Source organism: Prionailurus viverrinus, chromosome X (genome assembly GCF_022837055.1).
Source record: "Prionailurus viverrinus isolate Anna chromosome X, UM_Priviv_1.0, whole genome shotgun sequence".
Classification (NCBI taxonomy): Eukaryota; Metazoa; Chordata; class Mammalia; order Carnivora; family Felidae; genus Prionailurus; species Prionailurus viverrinus.
In genome coordinates, this window is record NC_062579.1 from 118,873,572 (window position 1) to 118,897,590 (window position 24,019).

General features: G+C 44.1%; 1 protein-coding gene across 13 annotated transcripts in view; it reads left to right on the forward strand.

Moving 5' to 3' along the window:
- ZNF185 (zinc finger protein 185 with LIM domain) overlaps positions 1–24,019 on the forward strand; it is a 64,515-nt gene that overhangs the window by 35,261 nt on the left and 5,235 nt on the right. For 8 of the 13 annotated variants that reach the window (XM_047844158.1, XM_047844167.1, XM_047844170.1 and 5 more), the window contains 5 exons: positions 5,288–5,503; positions 16,496–16,711; positions 19,552–19,662; positions 20,715–20,795; positions 23,226–23,297. In XM_047844158.1, the coding sequence (XP_047700114.1) occupies positions 5,288–5,503; positions 16,496–16,711; positions 19,552–19,662; positions 20,715–20,795; positions 23,226–23,297 (696 nt within the window). The remainder of the gene's footprint in view (positions 1–5,287; positions 5,504–16,495; positions 16,712–19,551; positions 19,663–20,714; positions 20,796–23,225; positions 23,298–24,019) is intronic. The other 5 variants (XM_047844163.1, XM_047844164.1, XM_047844160.1 and 2 more) reach the window with 4 other exon arrangements.

Below are 24,019 nucleotides of genomic sequence, written 5' to 3' on the forward strand. Positions count from 1 at the left end.
TGAAACTGCAGCTAGAACCCTCTGGCTTCTGGCTCTGAGGCCAGAAAGTCTTCCACTACACTTTGCTTCCTCCAGCCAGGAATTCTTCCAAAATCAGGAAATCACCCAGTCTTTTTTTTTTTAGTGTTTATTTATTTTTGAGAGGGAGAGAGTGCAAGCAGGGAAGGGGCAGAGAGAGAGGGAGTGACATAATCCCAAGCAGGCTCTGCACTGTCAGCACAGAGCCCAGATGTGGGGCTTGATCCCACAAACCATGAGATCATGACCTGAGCCGAAATCAATGCTTAGCCAACTGAGCAACCCAGGTGCCCCAGGTACCCACACTTTCCATCAGCAATCACTTGAATGGCACCTGCCCTGTGCTGGAGGCTGGAGCACACAGATATGGCTGATGGGAGGTAAAGCCCAGCCCAGATTGGAACAATACATTATGCTGGAGCAGGGGAATGGGGCACTCAGGACAAATTCATGGGGGAGGTGGCTTTTGAGCCTAATCTTGAAAGGTGAATAGGAGCCCTTCAAGCAAAGGGAAAAGGATATGCAAAAGACTCCAAACAACCTGGTATTTCCTGAGCACTGTATGCAGTTGAGTGTGGCTAGTACTGAGGGTCCTTGTGGAGGAGTGGTGGAATAGAAGGCCTATTGAGGTATGAAAGGGCTGATTCTTTAATACTGGATATTGTTAATGACCACAATAGCTACTTAACTTTGGGTCACCTACTGTGTGCACTCCACTCTACTCACTGTGTCTTATACAGTGCTCCCCACAATCCTATGAGGTTTGCACCCAGTAGGAATGAAGAACAAAGGTGTGAAACCTAAGTCTCTGTGCCTTCTGGGAAGAACAGTGCTCTGAAAGAAATACCCAGAGGGCTAAGATAGAGTGGTGGCAGTGAGGAGGGCTAATACATGGGGCAACTCAGGCAAGCTCCCATAAGGAGAAGGAGCCAATTTTAGAAAAGAGAAAAGAGCTGCAGACCTAAAAACACTGCTGTGGGAACACACCAGCATGTTCCAAAGCACAGAGTGGCTAGAGCCTAACCAGTGACAGGGATGATAGATGGAGTAGGGCTTTGGTAAGCTATGAGGTATGAGGCCCTATTTTGTGACTTTTTGGTTTCAGACTGCACTGACAGTTAACAGAGTGAAAACAGTAACTGACACCTATAGTGTGCTCTGCTGGATGCTTTACAATCTTTCAAGCAACTCTGTGAAATGAATAAGATGGGGAAACTGGGGCACAGAAAGGTTAAGTGACTTGCTCAAGGGCTTACAAGTGGTAAAACTGAGTCCCAACACAAGAGCCTCTAAAAAAAAAAAAAAACCTTCAGGAAAAACTTTAAAAAGCTAGTTTATGAAGTCTGTTGTTTGGAACCTATCCTTAAGATCCAGAACCAGTAACTCTCAGCTGGTTAAGGTGTAAAGCACTCTGCTTGCATGATCTCATCTAATATTCCCTGAACTGGGACAGGATCTAGCTTCTTATGCAATAGGGCAGTGGAGAAAACTCAGGCCGCACTTGAGAATCAACAGGAAAATATTTTAAAAACAAAAAAGCTTCCTGAGCCCTATGCAGAGACTTAGATTTAATTGTTGTGAGGTGGCTTACACCATCATTGTCTTTTTTAAAACTCCCAGTTTATTTTCATGTGCAATCTACCTTGAAAATCTTTGTTCTAGGGTAGTGGTTCTGAACCAGGGGCAGCTTCCCCACCTCCTGAACCCCTAGGGATCACTTGGCAATGGCTGGAGACACTATTGTCACAATGGGGAGGAGGTTGCTATTGGCAAATAATGGGTGGAGACCAAGGATGCTACTCAATGACCTACAATACACAGACCAGCATCCACCATAGAGTAATCCAGTTAAAATGTCAATAATGACGAGGTTGACAAGCCTTGCTCTAGAGCCTTCACGATGTCTGTGGAAAGCCACCAGATGCTGGATTGGAAAGAAAAATGGTTGAGATCCCAGCACTCCTCCAGGAGTCTGAGCAGCCGGGACACAAGTCCGGTTTCGCGCGTGCGCTCCTGATTGGCGCGTCCCTGTGTCCGTGCTCCTAGTGGGGCGCGACACCGTCTTCTGTGTGCCTGCGCGCTGGAGCGAGAGCGCTGAAGCTAGTGTGCGCCTGCGCGCACCGCCATTTCCTTGCAACCGGAAGCTTGAGTCGCAGCGCCCATCGGGAAATGGGACAGTTCACCGAGCGAAATGGCTGCCCTGGGGGAGAACGGCCTCAGTGTAGCTTTTCTTGCTGCCATGCTGGTTCCGGCCGCTAGATGGTGCGCGAGGATCACAAATGGGCTAGGCCTACCGTCTGGGAGGTTCCCTGGGCTCTCGCTGCCCTTGCCCTGCTGGCCCAGTGGGCTCTGGTGGTGCCACCGACCTTGGGGTTGAAGCAGCCCCTCTGACCACGTGTGGACGGACCATCGCCACAGTCCAGGCGGAGGCGAGAAAGAGAGAGCGAGCTGGGTGCCCGTAAGGAGCTGAACGGGGCTCCTGTGGTCCCCGCCTGTTTGGCAGGGTGCCCCGGCCTCTCGGTCGTTTCTGGCCACTGGCCACTGATCTTCATAGCTGCCCAGGGGCAGGGGCTGTGGACATACGGGGAGGGCAGCGGATCCTCCACCCATGAGGGAACTTCCTGGGCAGATCTGCCTGGGCAGGGCTCTGGGGTTCTGTGGAAAGGCAGCTTAATTCCCAAGAGTTGGGCGAGGAAGGGTGATGGGGGCAGGGGGCAAGGCTATCCTGCGGAGTAGTCAAACTGTTCCAAAGTTGATGAACTCTTCCCTAGTCTAACTTGGTCTTGCTTCATCACATGTACAGGAAGAATTGGTATAGTATGGTAATCAGGAGCATGTATTCCTGTGCATGGTCTTATGCTTAAGCTCTGTCACTCGCTATTTGACCTTGGGTATCATTTTAATCTCTTCTAACCGAGTCCAAGCTCATTTTGCTCACTGCAAGACAAGCCAGTAAGTGGAAAGGCAAGACACTGGGGTAAGGAAAGCGACTTTATCCAGACAGCCAGCAAACCAAGGAGATGGTGGACTGTTGTCCTAAGGAGCTATCTCCCCTTGGCATGAAATTTGAGCTTTATAAAAGAAGCAAAAGAAACTTAGCAAAAGGAGGAGTCAGGAGGGAGTGGAGTTAAAAGATGACTGACATCTGTAGACATCCCAGGAAGGTTGTGTAATTTCTCTGTCCTTGGTCAGTTTATCTTTGTTTACAGGAATTTGGTCATGTTGTTCCTGTAAATCTTAAGCATAGCATAGTCATTTCTGTGCATACTTCCTTATCCCCTTGGGTGAAGTAAGTTTTGGGTAAAGAGTGGTTTTTGCAAATCTTAGCTGTAGCCTGCCTACATGCAGGGCTAAACAGAAGTTTCTAAGCTATAGGTCACAGTAGCAAGGGAAATAGAAGCAATATGGAGTCAGACATGCTAAGTTTCTTCCTCTTACACTCTGTGTTTGTATTTCCTTACTGTTGAATAGTGGTAATAATAGTTCCTATCACACAGTGTTGTTCTGAGGGTCAAGTGAGTTTGTCAAAAGCATGTAGAACATTTCCTGGCACAAAGTACTATGTCAAACTCTCTTTTTATAAAAGACTTCAAGCTAAATAAAGCAGCCCCAGAGGAATGCCTCCTTCCACCTCAAAAAGACACTGGGAAAACTGGCCTCTGCTTCCTTTTACCAGCTTATTGGCCTGATTTCATTTAATAAGACAGAGTAGTTCATTTCTTCCCCAGCAAACTTTTGTTATTAGACTTTACATCTAAAACATAGGCTGTTTTCCTCTTTGTTATGTTGCAAGTCTCAGATTTTCAGGTTTATGTTCTTTCTGCATGAGAAGCATGTGAACTTTAAGCACATGTATTCACTGTGAAGAACCATTGACAACCAGCAGAGGAGTCTTTTGGGGGTAGTTTAAGAATGGAAGGTATTGTTATCTTCCATGTGGAGAGTCTGATTGTGTCAGGAATTGGCAGTAGCCGTGTTAGGCTACCGGATCTTTGATCTAGTTACAGGTGTATCTCTAAGCACGTGACTTCCAGGCAATTCATTAGGGGCATGGGAGACCTCTGGGATATTACATTGCTCAGCAAGACTGCCTGTGACTGTTTTAGTAAGATTTACTTTTTATAGGTCAGGTGGATTACAACTCCTATAATCATAGTGGCTTTGCTCTGAGGCCTAGGGCAAAGGAACCTTATTCACCCACTTGCCACTGTGTTGCAGTAGACCCCCAAATTACTCTTTGCAGAAATCTTGACTTGATTCACAAACTTCATAAGGACAATCTCTGTTACTGTAATTCTATAACAGATAGGAGATGGGACAGCACTCTGATTAAGTCCATGGCAAAGCTAGCTCCAGGCTTACAGAGGCAGGAAACAAGCTCTTTGGGCTTCTACGTTTGTTTTTGGCTCAAGCATGTATGTCACAGATAAGGGTGGAGTGGGTGTGTCAGGGTATCTTGCTGATTAAGGGACTGGCATTATCTGAGCAGACCACTTTTGGTATCTGGCTGGGCTGCAGCAGACCATTAGGGTAGAAGCAGCACAGGGAGACACAACACCCACTTGCCTGCAGATCTGCCTGGGCAGCTGGAAGTGGTAATAAGTTTATTGTCTCTGCTGGGATATTTTTGTTCCTCTCACCTGAGGCTGAAGAGTCGCATTGCTTTCAGGGCATGCTTTGCAAAAAGTATGGTCACTGCTCCACTTGAAGCATGAAGGCAGGGAGCATGCCTACTATGGGATTAACTTCTATGAATAAAAGATCCTAGGGCTGGAGGTAGCTGGTAGTGTGATCTTCTTGTTCCAGGGGAGCGTCATCAGTGATTGGAGGCAGGCTGCTGATGTTGGGAGAGTTGAGTTTAGCCTGACTCTGTGTCCCTGGCCTAGTGGTCATATAACATCTTTGAGGCCTCCAGGAAGCAGCACCATCACACTAGAGGTTAAGGAGGAAGCACCAGGAGAAAGAATGAGACCATTGGAAGCACCTCAGATGGGGATGGAAGGGTGTGCAAGGGTAGGCATGATGTGATTCCAGGGAGGAAGAAAGATCTCCCTTGATGCCTAGACAGCTGAGAATCCGCTTCCTCATTGCTAGATTGAGGGTATGGCAAAATCATCAGAGGCTCATGCTTTCTCTGGTACAAGTGGGGATTGCCTTTGGGCTCCTCTCTTCCCTACCCTCTGGGAGAGGAGCCTGTTATGGCCACAGGAGGTGACATCAGCATGCAATGGGTGAAGAAGAACTGGTCCCAAAGTCTCATTCCATAAAGGTGTTCACTCTTCCTCAGCACCTTGGCTGATTCTGAAGACAAGAATGTGGCTGCCAAGGTGGGAGAGACCTGGCAGGAAAGGCCTGCAGTCCTGAGAGGTGGCCATGGGGACCCAGCTGCACCCTCCCAGCAGTCTGCAGCCCCCAGGACCCCAGAGCAGCAGAGCATCCCCAGAAGACCAGAGCAGCTTGTGGAACTGGACAGCCAGGCCAGCAGGTAAGTATTAAACTGTGCTGGGTCCCTGCCTACCTGAGCTGGAGAGTTGTCAGGGGCCATGACCCAAGTGGGACCCACTCTTACCCCATGTTCATGCCAGTGCCTGGCACATCACACACCAAGGTGTTCAAACTCCTGCTCCATGAGTGGGATTGGGATAGTGACTCCCTGGGTGCAAAGCAGTGTTTAGGGGCTTCCTACAGCACAAGTAGTTGGGATAGGGCTGGGATAGGAGCTGGTGTATGTATGCAGAGGTAAGAAGCCCTGGCTAATTTCTGACATGTGGACCAGGAAGGAGGTCTCCCAAGATGGGGGTCATAAGTAGGAAGAGGACTATTTGTGTGTGTAAAATGGCACTGTGTGTGTGTGTGTGTGTGTGTGAGAGAGAGAGAGAGAGAGAGAACATTCTTCAGACAACCTCATCCACTCTGCAGCCCCTAGTATAATCTTTACTCAACTCCAGACCTACTGGACATTATTGTCCAGATTCCCTGTAGGCACTTTACATTCAGCATAACTCAAATGACCTTATCATATCGCTGCACAGCACCTCTCCCCAACTTCCTTGCTATATCTCAGCTCATTCTTTCCACAGCTTGCGACCATCACCATCCACTCAGTTGACCAATTCTGAAATCTTGGAAAAGCCTTGGCTACCACTTTCCTTCAACTTTACATTTTATAAGTCAATAAGACTTGTGGCCTTATCATTTCTCTGTTGACTGAGCAAATAGTTTCCTAACTGGTCTCCTGCATCATCTTACTTTATAATGCCTGGCCTGATTCTCCACATGGCAGCTGGAGCGAATCTTCCTACAAGTCATGTCTGATCTGTTCATGATTAATATAGCATTAATGTTATTAATGCCAGTTTTGTTGTTGTTTGATGGATGTGGAGTTTCCCTGGTCTCTTGTTTATACTGCTGGCCTCCCTTCCTCCTCTTTTTCTCTTGGGCAGGAATGGCTAATTGGTTGCCACATTGGGAACAGAAACTGCATGGATCCAACTTGGCCACCAATCCTCCTTGTCTTTGGAAGAAAATGGCTTCATATGTACAGCCAAGAAGGTTCCCCCTGGATTCTTTGCTTTTGTCTACAAGCCCCTGGGGTCAGTTGTCCAGCCAGGCTCTTGGCTGGGTGAGTAAGGCCCTGTGGTTCAAGGATGTAAGGGGTGCCCTCCTTTTTGGCTCTATGTGTAAAGCCATCAGCTTCATCAGTGGACCTTTATCTCCATTTTCTGTTCTTTTGTCTAAAAAGAGGTGTTAATTATTGGCCCCCTAAAACTCTGAGTCCATACAATGAAAAAAGATAAAAATAAGAGCTTACAAAGGCAGATTGGGTCAGAATTCTGGCAAATAATATTGAAAGGTCTTGTAGCAGAAGAGGATCTGAAAGGGGATACTGAGAAAGAAAGTTTTGGATAAATGGAAGAACTTGGAAAGAGTACTGTCATGGAAACCAAGCTAGGCTGAGCTAACTTTCCAGTATGCTGTGGACCTTTAAATAAGACCACAGGATTTGGTAGAATGGAGTTTATGGCTGCCTTAAATGGAGGGCAGGTCAGGGAGGCAGAAAGGTTTGGTTGACTTATAGCAGATTGAGGAAGAATTTGGAGGTGAGGTGGTGCAGTTGGTGGAGGTATACAACTCTTTCTAAAATGTTGGCCAGCAAGTGATGGAAATTTGATGGGTGATTAGATAAATACAGCTACAGGATGATAGGAAGTGCTTTCTAGAGTGCATGCCTATGTTCCCAGGGAAGGAAGTACACTGTTGGTAAAGACAGTTTGATATTTGAATAAAGAATGAGCAAATCCAAAGGTTAATGGTCACTGAATTTATGGTGGGCTTAGGGTGGGGTTCTAGAGTCTTGGGAAGGAAGTAGAGGGCTCTGTTTTTGAAACAGGAGGGAAGGATGAGTGCAAATGTAGGTTGGAGGGCAGGGGAAGGAATACACAGAGTAATGTGGGCTCCTTGATTTTTTCTGTGAGTTAATGAGCCACACATTGTAAAATTAAACAATATTTTACTTAATGACTAGCCCATGCCAAGCCATGTCCTAAGCACTGGAGATACTGACCTCAAGGAGGCGTGGATAGGTTATAATGGCAGCATAGTAGGAGTATGTGACTTGGCTGGCTGCATGGAATCAGAGAAGGCTTCACAGAGGTGACAGTTGATGTTCCTCTTGAAGCACTTTGTAAGGAGGTGAAGGAGGGGCCCAGGAGTAAGGGTAATCTCCTGTGCTTAAGGGTAGATGGCAGTGTTGCATGCTTCGCAGCACCCTGTGGTTTGATATGACTGTGGTTTATGAGAAAGCCATTGAAAAGTTGACGTTGGGCAGACAAGAGTTAACCTAGCAGGCCTGAGGCTACTCTCTTTAGAAAGGGCTGCTTGTGGGGTGCCTGGGTGGCTCAGTCAGTTGAGCATCCGACATCGGCTCAGGTCATGATCTCGCAGTCTGTGAGTTCAAGCCCCGTGTCAGGCTCTGTGCTGACAGCTCAGAGCCTGGAGCCTGCTTTGGATTCTGTGTCTCCCTCTCTCTCTGCCCCTCCCCCGCCCATGCTCGGTCTCTCTCTGTCAAAAATAAATACACATTAAAAAAATTAAAAAAAAAAAAAAAGAAAGGGCTGCTTGCAAGATGTGCCCTTGGCTGGCCTCCAGGAACTTGAAGAGGTAAACAGTTCTCTACACTGATATGAAAATTTCCCTAAATGATGAGAGTTAAGGGTGACCACCTGGATCACTTGTACAAACAACGTGCTTTATGCTGAGTGTCTTCTTGCCTCCTGGGAGTTGGGAGTTTTGGTTCGTGCCAGGCAGAAAGTTCCTATGTGACCAGTCTCCAGTAATAATCTTGGGTCGTGAATGAAAATATCACCTTTTTCTTTCACTGATTTTGCTTGGTATCCTTCTATGGTCATAAATCTTAGCCTTGAGGATGACTATATGCTGAGTCTTGGGAGTGCTCCTAGTGAATCATGGACCCTGGTGGTGGTCTTAGGGTCACCAACACACCATATCAATCTAATAAAGGACAAAAGCCGCATGATCACAGACACAAATGCGCAGAGTCTGACCTTTATGCCTTAACAAGGGCTTGGACTTTCTCAAGAGGACAAAGAAGAGTTAGGAAAGTTTTTTTTTAATTGTTGTAAAATTCACAAAACATAAAAATTACCATCTTAACCATTTTAAAGTATAAAGGCAGTGGCATTAAGTACATTCATGTTGTTATGCAACCAATTTCCAGAACTCTTTCTGTCTTGCAAAACTAAAACTCTTTCTCTATGAAACAACTCCCATCCCCTTCTCCCCAGCCCCTGGCACCCATCATTCTACTTTCTGTTTTTATAAACTTGACTACTCTAGGTTTCTCATAGAAGTGGAATCATGCAGTATTTGTCCTTTTGTAACTAGCATCTTTCATTTAGCATAATGTCTTCAAGGTTCATCCATGTTGTAGCATATGTCAGTATTTCCTTCCTTTTTAAGGGTGAATAATATTCCATAATATAGACATACTGCATTTTGTTTATGCATTCAAGTGTCAAGAGATACTTGAGCTGCTTCCTCCTTTTGGCAAATTTGAATAATACTGTAATAAACATGGGTGTAGAAGTATTTCTTTGAGATCCTGCTTTCAGTACTTTTGGGTATATACCCAGAAGTGGAATTGCTGGATCATATAGTAATTTTATGTTTAAATTTTTTGAGGAACTGCCATACTATTTTCCACGGTGGCTGTTTTCTACCATTTTACATTCCCACATACAGAGCCAGAAAAGTTTTTTTTTTAATTTCTTTAAAGTTTCTTTATTTCTGAGAGAGAGAGAGTGAGAGAGAAAGAGAGAGAGAGAACGAGTGGGGGAGGAGCAGAGAGAGGGAGACACAGAATCCAAAGCAGGCTCCAGGCTCCGAGCTGTCAGCACACAGCCTGATGCGGGGCTTGAACTCCCAAACCGCGAGATCATGACCTGAGCCGAAGTCAGACGCTTAACTGACTGAGTCACCCAGGCACCCCCAGAGCCAGAAAAGTTTTAAGCAGGGAAGTGAAATGGTCAGAGTTGTGCTTTAGACTTATTTCTATGGTGGCAGTGTGAAGAATGAACTGGACGTGGGAAGAGTGGAGGCAGGGAGAAGAGCTACAAAGAGGTTCCAGTCCACTAAGTAAGAGATGATGGGGCCCCAGCTAGGGTGGTAGCTGTGGATATGGAAATAGAACTCTTAAGTAAGTAAAATGGACCCAGAATTGGGCAGCTGATAAGACTTGGGGGAGCAGTAAGGGAAAGAGAAGTGTTAAGTCAGAAAGTCATCTTTGTGGCTCAAGTGGAAGAGTGGAGTGTGTGACCCCTTCTGGCCCAGGTTGTGGGAAGAGTATCTCCAAGCTATTTTCTAACTGCTTGGAGCCAATTGAGCAAATGCCCAGTCCATGGAGACACCAAGACAAAGCGGCACACTCAAACAGATTGGCAGACAAGGGCACCTGAGGCAAGGCTCTGACTTTCAGACAGAGGGTCTGCCTGGGCCAGCCTGGATGAATTGCCCTGGCAATACTGTTCTGTTTCTAAGGTGGGCAGCAACACCTTGCAACTGTCCTTCCTTTCTTCCTCCTAGTAGTCCAAATCCCCAAGCATGCTGGGTGTGGTTGTGGAAAAGTCTTCTTTCTAGAACCGTCTAGGTCTTCCATTTCTAGTCTTTGGGTCAGGTCACTGGCATGGCATCTCGGTAGACTAGGCTCATCAGCAAAGGTGACATTTGGAGTCTTTGGGCCAGAGGATTAAAGACCACTACTGCTAATAGTCCAAAGTAGCAGGGAGACCCTTAGTCCCATTCTGGGTATGCACCAGGAGGAAAGCCAGTCAGTGCAAACCTCCTAATGGACAAGGCTTGACTAGTCTAGGATTCCAGGAAGTACAGAGGGAAGTAGAGTGAGACCTGCAGGGATGTAGCCAATGATAACAGCAGAATTGTGAGGGAGAGTGGACAGAGGATTGGAAAAATCCCTGTGGGTATTTTAGAATGTATGAATTGACCAGGTTAAACTCTTCCAGAGCCCAGACAGAATAGGGATTTCTCATGGGTGGTCCAGATATTATTTCACATGGGGACAGTTGGTGTGACCCATCAGGAGAGGATCAGAGGATGATCGGTGCCAAGGATAAAACCTTAGGCTATGGGAGATTGAGTTCTTCCATCAGTTTAGCAAACTTTAATTTTTATAGTTCATTAGATCTGTTATCTCAGATGACCGACAATGATAAGAACAATGTAATTGGGGGAAGGAGAAGAACCTGTTGGATTTCTTAGATGACTTAACTGGTGAAATGGATTCCTCAGTCACTTGAAGGAGCCAGAATTCCCCACGTGGGTGTACTTGTTCTCACAAAGGTTTAGCAACAGTAGTGGCAATGACCCTTTTAAAAGGGAACGTTTCAAGCTAGTGAAAGACAGACATATGGTAGTAAGAACATATTTAAGTTACATTTTAAAAATAATTAAAATTATGACTGATAACATTGTGCTGTTGTTTTAATATTTGGCAAGGCAGCACCAAGACAGTGAGGGCACTGACAGATCGCTAGGAATTTTATATAATTTCTGAAATATTTGTATAATTAAAATTTTACCCCTTAAAATTTAACTTAGGAAAGGATCAGCATTATTATTTTTGGATTTGACACTGCTTCCCATAAAATGTATACAATATTAAATAAATATGAATAGTTTTAGTACTGCTCTTGTTGCAAGGTGAAAGAACAAATAAATCCTTTGGGCCCTCTGGGAAATCTCAGTGTCAGTTTTAGGTGTAAAAGATATTTCAGATTTGATTTGGGGAAGTCAAAATGTCAAATGTTATCAGAAGGTTTGAGGATTTGATAACGATTATGGGATAGTGAGAAATACTACTTGGTTATCTATTAAATCAAAGTATGAGAAAAAATTAAAGTAAACATAGGAGATAAAATGATTGTAAACACTGTTAGAGCCTTTAAAATGTCTTTTTAAAATGTTTATTTTTTAAGGAGAGAGAGAGAGACAGAGCGTGAGCTGGGGAGGGGCAGAGAGCAAGAGAGACACAGAATCCCAAAGCGGGCTCCAGGCTCTGAGCTGTCAGCACAGAGCCCGACATGGGGTTCGAACTCACGAACTGTGGGATCATGACCTGAGTAAAAGTCGGACACTTAACCAACTGAGCCACCCAGGTGCCCAAAGACTATTAGCTCCTTTAAAATTAAGGCCTTTTAAAAATAATTGACATGATAAAGTCAACATAAAGAATAGGATATTAGTTTGATAAGACATAAAAACTTTTCTTTTTAGATAGTGTTCACCTTAAAAATAAAAAGGCAGTTATTTTATCAGCAAAATGGGTTTATTCAGGAATAGCAGAGAATTGCAATTCAGGACACACAAGCTACAGCAAAAGCAAGTCCAAGAGCAAAGAAGAGGAACACTCTATTACAGAAAAAGGAGAAACATTGGGAGGGCTTGTTATAAACAAAAAGTCCATTGGAGTGAACTGGGACTTTGAAGTGTAGCGGCTTTTCCTTGGCTGAGTTGTTACAGTCTCTCATGAGCTGGGCTATTGCTGGGCAAGGAGAAAATCTTCCTCCTGCTGCAATAGTAAAATTTAGGCTTCTTCCTGTTAGTTTTGCAAAGGACACCAAGGAGTGGTAGGGCATGAGAGCTCCCACTTCTGGCCTCCTGACTCCATTTTAGTGAGGTTTTCCTTTATTCATTTTCACAATAGATTACTGGGGAAAAAAAGAACTATCATTAACCTTTTATTAAGAGCACACCAGTGAGCCAAGAAAACTCTTAACTATTTTAACAGAGAGAAAGCCCAATTTTAGTTTTTTATCGGTACAATACTTGATACCAGAGCTCTTTTTTGAAAAGACTATAAATAATCTCGGGGCGCCTGGGTGGCTCAGTCGGTTAACCGTCCAACTTCGGCTCAGGTCATGATCTCGCGGTCCATGAGTTCAAGCCCCGCATCGGGCTCTGTGCTGACAGCTCGGAGCCTGGAGCCTCTTTCAGATTCTGTGACTCCCTCTCTCTCTGACCCTCCCCCGTTCATGCTCTGTCTCTCTCTGTCTCAAAAACAAATAAACGTTAAGAAAAAATTAAAAAAAAAAGAAAATACTATAAATAATCGCACTTAATTTTAGTAAATTTTGAACACGGCAAATAAAATTTCTGTAAACATTTTATAATTTTAAATCTACTTACATTTCATCTTACAAAATTTTTGGAACCACTATTTTAATTTAGGACAAACTTATTCTTTTTCCTTAACAAAAACATATTTTCATACCTTGCATACAAAGTTGTTCTCCTTTGCCTTATTACTTTTAGTAGTCTCATTTATACATATTGATTATAATTTTAAACTGTTAGTAACTTTTATTTTACAGAGAAAAATAGATGTAGATCATTTTGAATTCTCTGTCATATACCAGCATTTTGCAGTAGACTAGTAAAGCTTATGAATATATATCTTATAAAACTTTATAGTTATATACTTTTTTATAGTATAATTTTTCAGTGTGCACAAATGAACACATTTATTATCAAATGTATGTACAACCTCTCTGTACTATAAAAAATAAGAAGCAAAAAGTATATAAACTTAAACTTAGGCTTAGTAACTAATATTTCAGTATTTTATCTTACTTAGAAATGATCTAGGTACTTAGTAAATATCTGTTAATTTAATTTAGCATCAATCTAAGGTTTTAAATTTCCAAAAAGATCTTGGAAACTGTCTTTAAGCTGACATGTTATAAAACATAATTACTGCTGAAATAGAGTTTGTCAGAATAATGCCTCAGTTTGATTAAAAGCAAATTTATATTTTTATAATCTATACATAGATTATATATATAAAATGTAAAATAATATATTTTATAATATAATACTATATTACATCTAGTAGATGTAATACTAGCTTACGTGGCTAGTTAAACCATTTAAGTTTATGAAGATTATACTCAAGTATAATAAAAATACGTGTGGGGCGCTTGGGTGGCTCAGTCGGTTAAACATCTGACTCCCACTCAGGTCACCATCTCGCAGTTCATGGTTTTGAGCCCCGCATCGGGCTGTGCTGACAGTTCAGACCCTGGAGCCTGCTTCTGATTCTGTGTCTCCCTTTCTCTCTGCCCCATCTCCCATTCATGCACCTGCACTCTCTGAAAAAAATAAATATTAAAAAATTAAAATACGTGCTTCTATTATATGTAAGGTTGATAACTCACAAGACAGCTGTTTTCATTAAATTAGGAATATTAAACTAGTCTTGTTTGCCAAAGATTTAGCTAAGTTTTTGAACTAGAAATTTTAAAATATTTGGGTTTTTGTTTTCTTTTTTAAGTTTTTATTTAAAACCTAGTGAGTTAACATATAGGGCAAAATTGGTCTCAAGTGTAGAATTTAGTGATTCATCACTTACATATAACACACAATGATCATCACAAGTGCCCTCCTTGATACTTGTCACCCTTTTAGCCCATCACCCACCCACAGTTCTCTATCAACCCACAGTTTGTTCTCTAAAATTAAGAATCTCTTATGGTTTTCTCCTCTCTCTTTTTATCTTCACCTATCTTCATCTCTTTTGTTTCTTAAATTCCACATATGAGTGAAATCATATGAAATTTGTCTTTCTCTGACAGACTTTTTTCGTTTAGCATAATACAGTCTACCTTCATCAACGTTGTTGCTAATGGAAAAAATTCATTCTTTTCAATGGTTGAGTAATATAAATGCACACACACACAACATTTTCTTTATCCATTCATCAGTCAATGCACATATGGGTTCTTTCCATAGTTTGGCTATAGTTGATAATGCTGCTATAAACATCAGTGTTCATATGCCCCTTTGAATCAATATTTTTATATCATTTGGATAAATACCAAATAGTGAAATTGCTGAATGGTAGGATAGTTCTATTTTTAACTTTTTGAGGGAATTCCATACTATTTTCATAGTGGCTGCACCAGTTTGCATTCCCAACAACTTTCTCCACATCCCCACCAATATCTGTTGTTTCCAGTGTTAATTTTAGCCATTTGTGTTAGTTTTTATAAGAATACTGTTTTTTTTACAAAGTATTAGAAATTGTTTCTTTAATTTATGAAAGTTTTAGGAATGTTTAATTTGTGTAAGTGCTTATTTATCTCTAAGTTATTTGGAATAGAAGATAAGGGATTTTATAAATTAATTTGGTATATTCTCCAGAGATAAGAAAATATTATACATATATAACATACATATATACACAAACATATATACATAAACATATAGACAAACACAAGCAGAGATCTCATGGCTTTAATTCTAAATTTTCAGCCATGAGCAGGTATAAACACACACACAAATTCACTGGTTTTATGAGTTAGCTCTTGTCTTTGCCCCACTTTATTTTTTATGAGAATTGTGTTTCTGGTGGATGGGTAAATTGAGGTTACCTGCTCCACATGAAGGCTAAAGGTTCCTACTACTATTTGTAGAGGAGGGTTTTAAGAATTTTTTTTGCCTTGATAGTAATCTTATGGAGACTGTATCTAAGCGAGGAGTGAGGGAGCAAGAGAAACAGCCCTTGGGTTGTTTCCAAGGCTCATCTACCTGGATAAAATATCCAGAGCATTTCAAATTAAGTTTTTCAGCTTCAGATGATTGCTTTTGGGGTCCCTGAGATTCTGGAGAGTCCCCAGTGGGGGCAGGGGCTAAAAGACCAGATATTGGTACTAGGCACAGATAATTTGGGATATTGGGAAGCAATAGTAGCTTCAGTGGAGAGTTGACAAGGAAAAATGAGTCAAGAAGTCACAAGAGTAAGTGTAGACAGCTCTTTCATAATGTTTGGCTGTTGTGGGGGAAGAAACTGAGGTTTTTCAAACTTTTGTTTGTATACTTATCTCTTATTTCGGACATTTAAGTGATGAGCTCTTGCTTCTGCTTCCATTCCACTTTCATCTCCCAGGGAGGGAGGCTGAAGTTCCATTCTGACTGCCATTTATGACCTGCAAAGGGACCCTCACCCCAGATTGTTCATCGTAAAAAGAGGATGAAAATATTATTACCTCGTAATAATAGCTAGGACTACTTAGCAATAAAGAAGACATATACTCCTAGCTGTGAAAATAAGACTGCCACAACAATACGTATGCACCTGCCTGTGTGTGCGCCAGGCTCCTACGCATTTCAGTGTGTGCGTACCGGGAGCACCACCATTTCCTGCAGCCAAGCGTTCTGACCGCGGTGCCTGCTGGGAAATGTGACCATCTATAAGGAAAATGGATGTACTGGGCAGGGCTTATGCTGCAGTCTTGCCCATACCAGCCACCAGATGGCGCTTGAGGATCACAAATGGGCCAAGGCACATATTTCTGGCCTGGCCCAGAGTCTTTGGGTATTGGCGACCAATTTTGGGGTCATTAGCCCCTTTGAAAACCCAGTGAGCATTATGGTCTGTTTCCCTTTTTTCACCTTCACCCAGCCTGCCAGGGGAGCCTAGGGGAGATGCTCCTTCCCAGACAGCTGGGCACTGGCAGGACTGGCTGTGTTCATAAGTCGTCTGAACACTACTGCTTGGGGAAGAGACCAGATGGCTTGAGGCTTTTTAGACAGGACAGATGGACTGGGACAGGGAAGCCTTGCAAAAAAAAAAAAAAAAAAAAAAAAAAAAAAGATGCCAATGGAAGAAGGGGACAGGAATGCCACTGTTTCCAACTAGAAGAAGACTGTCTTTTAAAACCTCATTGAAGTCATCATGTGTTCTTGGAGACTGTCTTTGTCAGTAGGAAGGGAGCAGTAGTGCTGGGATACCCCCAAAAGGGAGATAGACTCTCCCTGGGGTGGGGGCCATACTGGGCTCCTCTCTTCCCCACCCTCTGGGAGAGGAGCCCATTATGGCCACAATAGGTGACATCAGCATGCAGTGGGTGAAGAAGGACTGGTCCCAAAGACTCATTCCGTAAAGGTGTTCACTGTTCCTCAGCACCTTGGCTGATTCTGAAGACAAGAATGTGCCTGCCAAAGTGGGAGAGACCTGGCAGGAGAGGCCTGCAGTCCTGAGAGGTGGCCACGGGGACCCAGCTGCACCCTTCCAGCAGCCTGCAGCCCCCAGAACCCCAGAGCAGCAGAGCAGCCCCAGAAGACCAGAGGAGCTTGTGGAACTGGGAAGCCACACCAGCAGGTAAGCGTTACACTGTGCTGGGCTCCTGATATAGCCCAAGTTTCTTTTCATGAGCCACCATCCAGAACAAACCCTAACATGTTAGGCAATCCTCTCTGCAGATATAAGTGGCCAGTAAGCAGTGGAAAGGTGACCAGCAATGAGTGCCAAGGGGTAGGTCCTCATGGGCTTCAGTTTGAAGCCATAGCATCAAATCTTTTAGACCAATCCTGGAACAGAGAAGGTGAACAGAGTACCATGTTTTCTGGCATCCATCTGGAGCATGAAGATCTGGGTCAGGAGAGGGATGTGGAATGCCTTTGCCATTAATGGAGATGGAAGATCTCTGAGGAACGTGTACCCTGGTGTGAACAGGAGCTCCTATCAGAGATAAAGGATGTTGGATGAACTCTTGCACTGCCACCCCTACAAGGGTGGCCTTGCATGGCAACATTTTGGTGTTCTCTTTGCTCTCTGGAGATCTTTCCCCAAAGCAACCATGAGTTTGGAAGTAAGCAAGAGCCATGGGCCTAGAGACAATATATAAGTACCTTCTATGAACCAGTTGTAGGTATCACCCACATTGAGCAAGAAGGCCAGGCCCCTGAGCACTCACCCTCAGGGACTGCATGGTGTACCAATGAATAAACACTATAGCAACAATACCATAATGATAACCATTAGTGTCTGCTGTGTACTGAAAATGTGCAGGCACTGTTCTTGTGCCTTATGTGTACTTGTCTCATTCTCACACCAACCCTATAGGGGAGGTGCTATTATCTCAGATCTACAGAGCAGAGACTAAAGCAGAGGGAGGTTAAATAGCTTGACAACAGTCATTTGGCCAGGCAGTGGTCTAACAGGGATCAGTACCCAGACAGTCAGAGTCCAGAGCCTGTGCTGCTAATGACTGTGCTCTATTTGTGCTTCTCCATTTGTGATAAGCCCAGAAAAGAAGGAAACTGGGTCCTCTGATGGAGACAGGCTGGGACAAGGAGTGTTGTAGCTCAGATTGTTGGGGAAAGCTTTTCTGCTAAGAAGGATACAATTAAGTTGAGGCCTGAAGCACAAGGAGGAGCCAGACTGGAAAACAACCTGGAAAGACACAACATGGGCAGCATGTACAGAGACCACGATGGGAGAGGGAGCTGAGAAGAAGAGAATAAATGAAGGGTTCTGTGGATGGAGGGTAAGAAGTGAAGTGAGGAGGGGGAAAGGAGACCAGGTGGGCAGGGCCAGGGCTGGATCTTAGATTAGGAGGAGGAGACTATGGGAGGGAGGTGGGATGTTACCTGACCAGGAATAAGAGCCTTCCTGGTGGGGGTCTTCTATTGCTCACATTGCAGTCCTAGAAGGATCCCCACGGGATTTTTTTTTACCTTGCCCCTTCAGCTCTGTTGTCCCTTCAATTATTGTGCTAAGTGTGGACCACAGAATGCCAGACACTTGCTAGTTGTTCCTTCCTCATGCATTCAGTTTCTCCTCATACTCTGGCTCTGTATTTTATCCCCCATCTGTCTTTCCCATGGGGCCTCCCTTCCCAGTCAGTCCACCTCCTCTAGTTTCCATGGTTCATTCCTATATCATAGGGTGACATAAGAATAGGCATAGGATCACTGGGCACATAAAAGCAGGGTACTTTGCCCAAAGCAAGGTACTTCTCTGAGGTGATAGAACAAGTACTCCAGAAGGGTTTCTGAAAGGAGAAGGTGGTGTTATGTGCAAAGGTATTAGGACAGTTAGTGTGGCTAGAGATTCAGGTGTGTGTGTGTGTGTGTGTGTGTGTGTGTGTATGAAATAGTTTGAGAAGATGAAGCTGGGGAGCTAGGCAGTACAAGATCATGATTGTTCTCGCTCCTGCCCACTGTTAAACTAGTTGAGGTCTTGAACACTGGATTCTGTAACAAGGGAGTGATACCCCAGAACCCGGGTCAGGTTGAGACGGCCACATCCAGAACTTGATCTGAGCAGCAACATATTGGAGAGAAGCCAAATTCATCCCAAGAAAATGTATGCCTATAGAGCTGTCCCAAGGCCACTGGAGAGTGGGTAGATGTGAAGGGGATGGCACAAGTTGTGGGGGGGGGCAGTGGTGGTGCCCAACAGAATGCCTTCGATGGCAGCAAGCAGCTATGGCAGCTTTGGGTATGGGACTGGTGACCCAGGAGCAGGCAGAGTGAAAGCAAGTAAGGGCCTGGCCAGAGAAAAACCTTGCAAGCCAGCTAGGAGGTCAGATTCTAGGCCAAGGACTGTGTGTACAGTCAAATGGTGGAGATTCAGAAAAACCATCATATGTGTCAGTTTCTTGCCTCTGCTTGTGGCAAATGCCTTCCAGAATAAGGTACATCCAAGTCTCTTCTTTGGTGATGCCTAAATTCATTTGTCCCTCTCTCCCTTGGCCTTCTATTCTCCAGAGAGTTCTCTGGAGGATGGGGGATAGAGCTGATCCTAGGAAGGGGCTGTCCCATCCAGTGAGGAGGTGAGTTGAGTTGTTCTGTCAAGTCCCTGTCAGCCCAATGGCTCTGCTCAAATCAAGTGAGTCACAGGCCAAGGCCTTTGGCTGTACTGGGGAGTTCTGGGAGGATCTGTAAGATTAAGGTCTTGCCACTGACTCAGTGTTACCTGGGTCACTTAACCTGGATTTTCTTATCTATAAAGTAAGTGGTTCTACCCACTGATCTCAGGAGACTTGTATAACTTGTATAAGCTCCGTGATTTGTGTGGGTTGTTTTAAAAACATTGGCATATTTTTAAACTCCTTCAAGTGGCAGTCTCAGGAGTAGGCCCCCAAACCCTATTTGACCTTGACAGATGTCAGCTCTCAGTGTTGACACACTCCCCCCTCCATTTACTTCCTTCAGGGTGAAAAACCCCTCGAGCTGTATGGTCACTGTTACCGTTACTCCTTCTACTGAGCAGCCTCATGTTTACATCCCAGCCTCCCCAAATGAATTGGACTCCATTTCAACCAGGTAATAAGAGACAACCTGGGAGGTGTTCTCTGGGCTATATCCCCCCAAGAGCTAAACGACTTGGTTTTTGTCCCATGTCACTTCCCTAATATTAGCTCTAGTGCCACCCCCAATTCCCAGAATCCCATTGGTTAAGGGACCACATAGTGTAGTCCAGATCTCCCCAATTTAAAGTCCTGTTTGTAAGCCTGGACAGAGTCTCATTGTATCCCCTTCCCCCTATCCCAATGTCAATTCCTGGTGCTCTGCCATCTGTAGGACCTTGCTAATAATATCTCTTGAGAAACATGTGGTAAGGCCAGAGAAAGCCCACTGAGGCCAGGGCCTATGTCTGTCTCTCTCACATTATTTACTGCTTCACCTACACTCCTGGCCTCAACTGCAGTATTAGCTATTGCAGGAAGGCTGAGTGTTGTGTGTGTATGGGGAGGGCAAGGAGATCAGAGCACTCTCTGGTAACATCAAGCCAGCTTGATAAAGGTCAAATTCAGGGCCATGGTAAGCCAAACATGGTGCTGACTTCCAGTTTTGCCACAGGCCTATCTAGGATTGAGAAGGGAGAGATTTTATTGTTGCTAGAGATTCACACAGAGTGGCGAGGACCAACAGTCTACGGCTGCAGTTTGGAAACTATCTGGAGCCGGGGCAAAAGGGAAAGAAAATGCAGTCAGAGAGGAAGATAGGAAGTTCACTTTACTTCAGTCTGGGGAGGTGGGGGACAAGCCTCCCATAGTATAGAGATCTTCATGAAGGAAAGCATGTTGACATTGATTGCAGGGAGCCTTTTTCCAGGGCTCTCACATTTGTACACAGCAAGCTGAACCCACAGCCTCCAATTTCAGCCCAGTCAATAGTACACTCAACAGTGCAGCAGCTCCTGTTTGCCATTTTCCTTGCCTGGTGGCAGTTAGAGCCCATCAGTGCCTCTACCTCCAGGGCTTACCATAAGCTCCTTCACTTCCTCCCAGCCTTGGGACCCTCCTTTGGGCAAGACCCAGTGCCCTGGAATCTTTCAGTATACCTCTTTCTGTTTCACTGTGCTTCTTTTACAGCAAAGGGATTCTCTTCATGAAGGAATACATGAATGCTAGTGAGGTATCCTCTGGGAAGCAAGTGTCTTCATGCTATGACAGGTAAGAGCAAGTCTCAGATCCTTCCATGATCCTGAATCCCCCATACCTCATCCAGGACTTGGCCCAGAATTGTTTCTGTGTAATCATTTATTGAATGGATGAATGATATAATTGCCCACAGACATGATTTCAAGCTGTTCTACCTAAGTTGGTACCTTTGTGTTCCCCTTTATTGTTAATTCATCCTACATCCTACTTCCAGTGCCATGCCCTTCTGCCTAACTTTTTTTCTTGGTAGACCACAAGCTTTCTTTAGTGAAATTCTAAGAGCATTCCTCTTTACAGAGCTGGCAAAGCCCTTAAGGACTTTTTATCTAGTTAATTCCATCCTGTTCCAATCTCTTTTATCTAGTTAATTCCATCCCTACCATCTCTTAAGCTCCCATGCCCTTTCCAGCATGCCAGGGTTCCTCACATTTAATTGCTGTATGGCCACTCTATGGCCATGAATTGCACACATTTGAGCACACATTTGACTACAGTTTCTCATATATACTTAACTTTTCACTCATCATCTCTATATCTGCTTGTTTCCTGATGCCACATGGAAGGATACCTTCATGCCACCTCAGTTAAAAAGTAATCTGCACTGACATACCATTCTCCCAGGAATCTTTTTTTATGGCACATCATCTCATGCCTAGAATGAGGATTTTAGTTACAGAGAGGAACTCCCTGGCCTTATTTCATGATTGGGCCTCTGGGGATTCTGGACCAGCTTTCATGGGTGTTGTGGGATAATGGACATGGATGTCAAGTTCAAGCCCTAGCTTGGCCCCCATTGGTTGGGTCATTTTTCACAAGATTCTCAACCTTTCTGAGCCTCAGTTTCTTCACCTGTAACTCCTAAGGGTGGTTTTTGTCAGTAACTTTATTGAGATATAGTTCACATGTCATAAACTTCCCTCTTTAAAGTGTGCAATTCAGGAGCGTTTAGTACATTCATCATGTGTGCAGCCATCACCACAATATAATCCAATTTTCATCACCCCAAAAGGAAACCCCATAACCATTAGCAGTCTCCCACACCACCGGCCACAGCCCCTGGCCACCACTGATCTGTTTTCTGACTCTATAGCTTTTTTTTAGGGAGGTTTTGAGATTAGAAATAATATATGCAAAAACCCCAGCACCCCCGAGGGAGCTGTCCCTGCCATCCAGCATTTGCCTCTAGGAGTGTTACTTGACTGAACTCTGTCTCCTGGGTTTTCTTCTGTCATTCCCACTCCTCTGTAAACTTTAATTCTTACCATATGGCAACTACATTTATTTGAAAAAATTTTAATGTTTATTTTTGAGACAGAGAGAGAGAGAGAGAGAGAGAATGAGCAGGGGAGGGGCAAAGAGAAAGAAGGAGACACAGAATCTGAAGCAGGCTCCAGGCTCAGAGCAGTCAGCAGAGAGCCCAACACGAGGCTCAAACTCACGAGTTGTGAGATCATGACCTGAGCCGAAGTCAGACGCTTAACTGACTGAGCCACCTAGGCATCTTATCTAAATTTATTTTAAAATTGAAGTTTACATTCAGTTAAAATGTTATGTCTTATGAAAAAAGCAGAGTTTCTCTATTGGAGGATTGTGTAGTGTATTGTGTTTCCCCCTTTTTCTTTACCTTCCAAGAAGCTTAGAGATAAGCTTAATGCTGAGAAAAACACACACACACACACACACACACACAAAACCAGAACCTGGACTGAAATTCTAGCTCACTCCTTACTCCAAGCATGACCTTAGGCAAATCACTTAACCTCGGAGCAGCAGTTTTTCTGGCTACCTCTCATGGCCACCACATGGCTCCTGTGAGAATGGCAGCTTCACTAAAGTGTATCCCATGGCTTGTAGCTGGTCACACTTTCCTGACAATAGGTTTTTTTTTTTTTAATCATTTGTGTTTATTATCAAAAGTCATATTGAAAATGAAGATGCGAAACAGAAAAAAAAAACTTCAACCCAATTCCCCCTGTAACTCAAACACAGGTAATATGTCAGAATCTTTCCTTCTTTTGTTTGCTCCCATTCCTAACGTCTGATTTCTGCTGTGAGTGGGCTCTTAGTGACTCACATTATAACCCAGACGCATATGTGGGGAGAAGAGCCATGATCCTTTCCTACTGGTCAGTGAATCTGGGAGGGTGCCTCCTGGAATACACAGCCTTAAGAATCGTGGCCACCGCCCTTGTCATCTTCCTCAGCATGGCAGGTATTCTTTGCCCCCATGCAAGAGCCCTTCTCCAAGAGAATTATGCCTCCCTGGCACCAATTTCAAAGCTTCCACTTCCCTTCAGCATAACAGATGATGGCTGGCCATGCAGAACCATGTCTCAGCTTGTGGCCACAGGATTAAAAATATAAAAGCATTTCCGCTCATGAGTGTGGTAGTCATCTGGTTCCCATCTTCTGCCCTTTTCTTCCCCATCACACTCTCTGCAGCATTAGAAGCATTGAAGACTCATGTGATGTGGAGAAGAAACCTGCATGTGACAGCTCTCTGTACTCTGAGAGGTAAGTCTACTATCTTTCCAGGGAGCTCTCAGGTCTACAGAGAAGAAACAGCTGAGAGACATTTCCACACTAAGTCTATTTGCTTTTGTCTTCCATTTGGCTGCTTCTGATCCACTTGCAGATCTGTCCTTGGGATGTCACACTTGTGGCAACTAAAGCCTTTGGACGCAGCTAAGACAAAGAGGGCAAACTCAAAAGGCTACTGAGAAGGGAAATTATGATGCCTGAAGGCCCAGGGAGCTCATGTTAGCAGGAGAGGCCCTTGGAATTAGAACCTAAATGATCACTTAATTAACCTGTAAATATGACCAGAAAGAAAAAAAAAACTAAACTACAAAAGACAGCAATAGGTGGAAAGTGAGGAAAAATGGGTTGCTATCATCAAGAAGCCAGAGAGAGCCATTCATGTGAATTCAATGAAGGTGCAGACATTGCTTCATTCAGCAGTTTTTAAAGCTGTCACTAGATGACAGTGGCCACAGGATGGTCTTAATGATAAAGAAGTCATATTTTTAAATTCTTGAAATAAAAGAAAAAGGAGTCTTAGAGATGCAGTTCACTCAGGTCACAGTGAAGGGAACAAGCCTGAAAAGAATAAATAATGTACCTTATGTTACACAGGGAGTTAGTGGCAGAGCCAGGACTAAATCCCAGGTCCATGACTACTCCCAGGTCAGGGGTATTTCTACTGTGTTATCTGACTAACTGTGAGCTGAAACTGG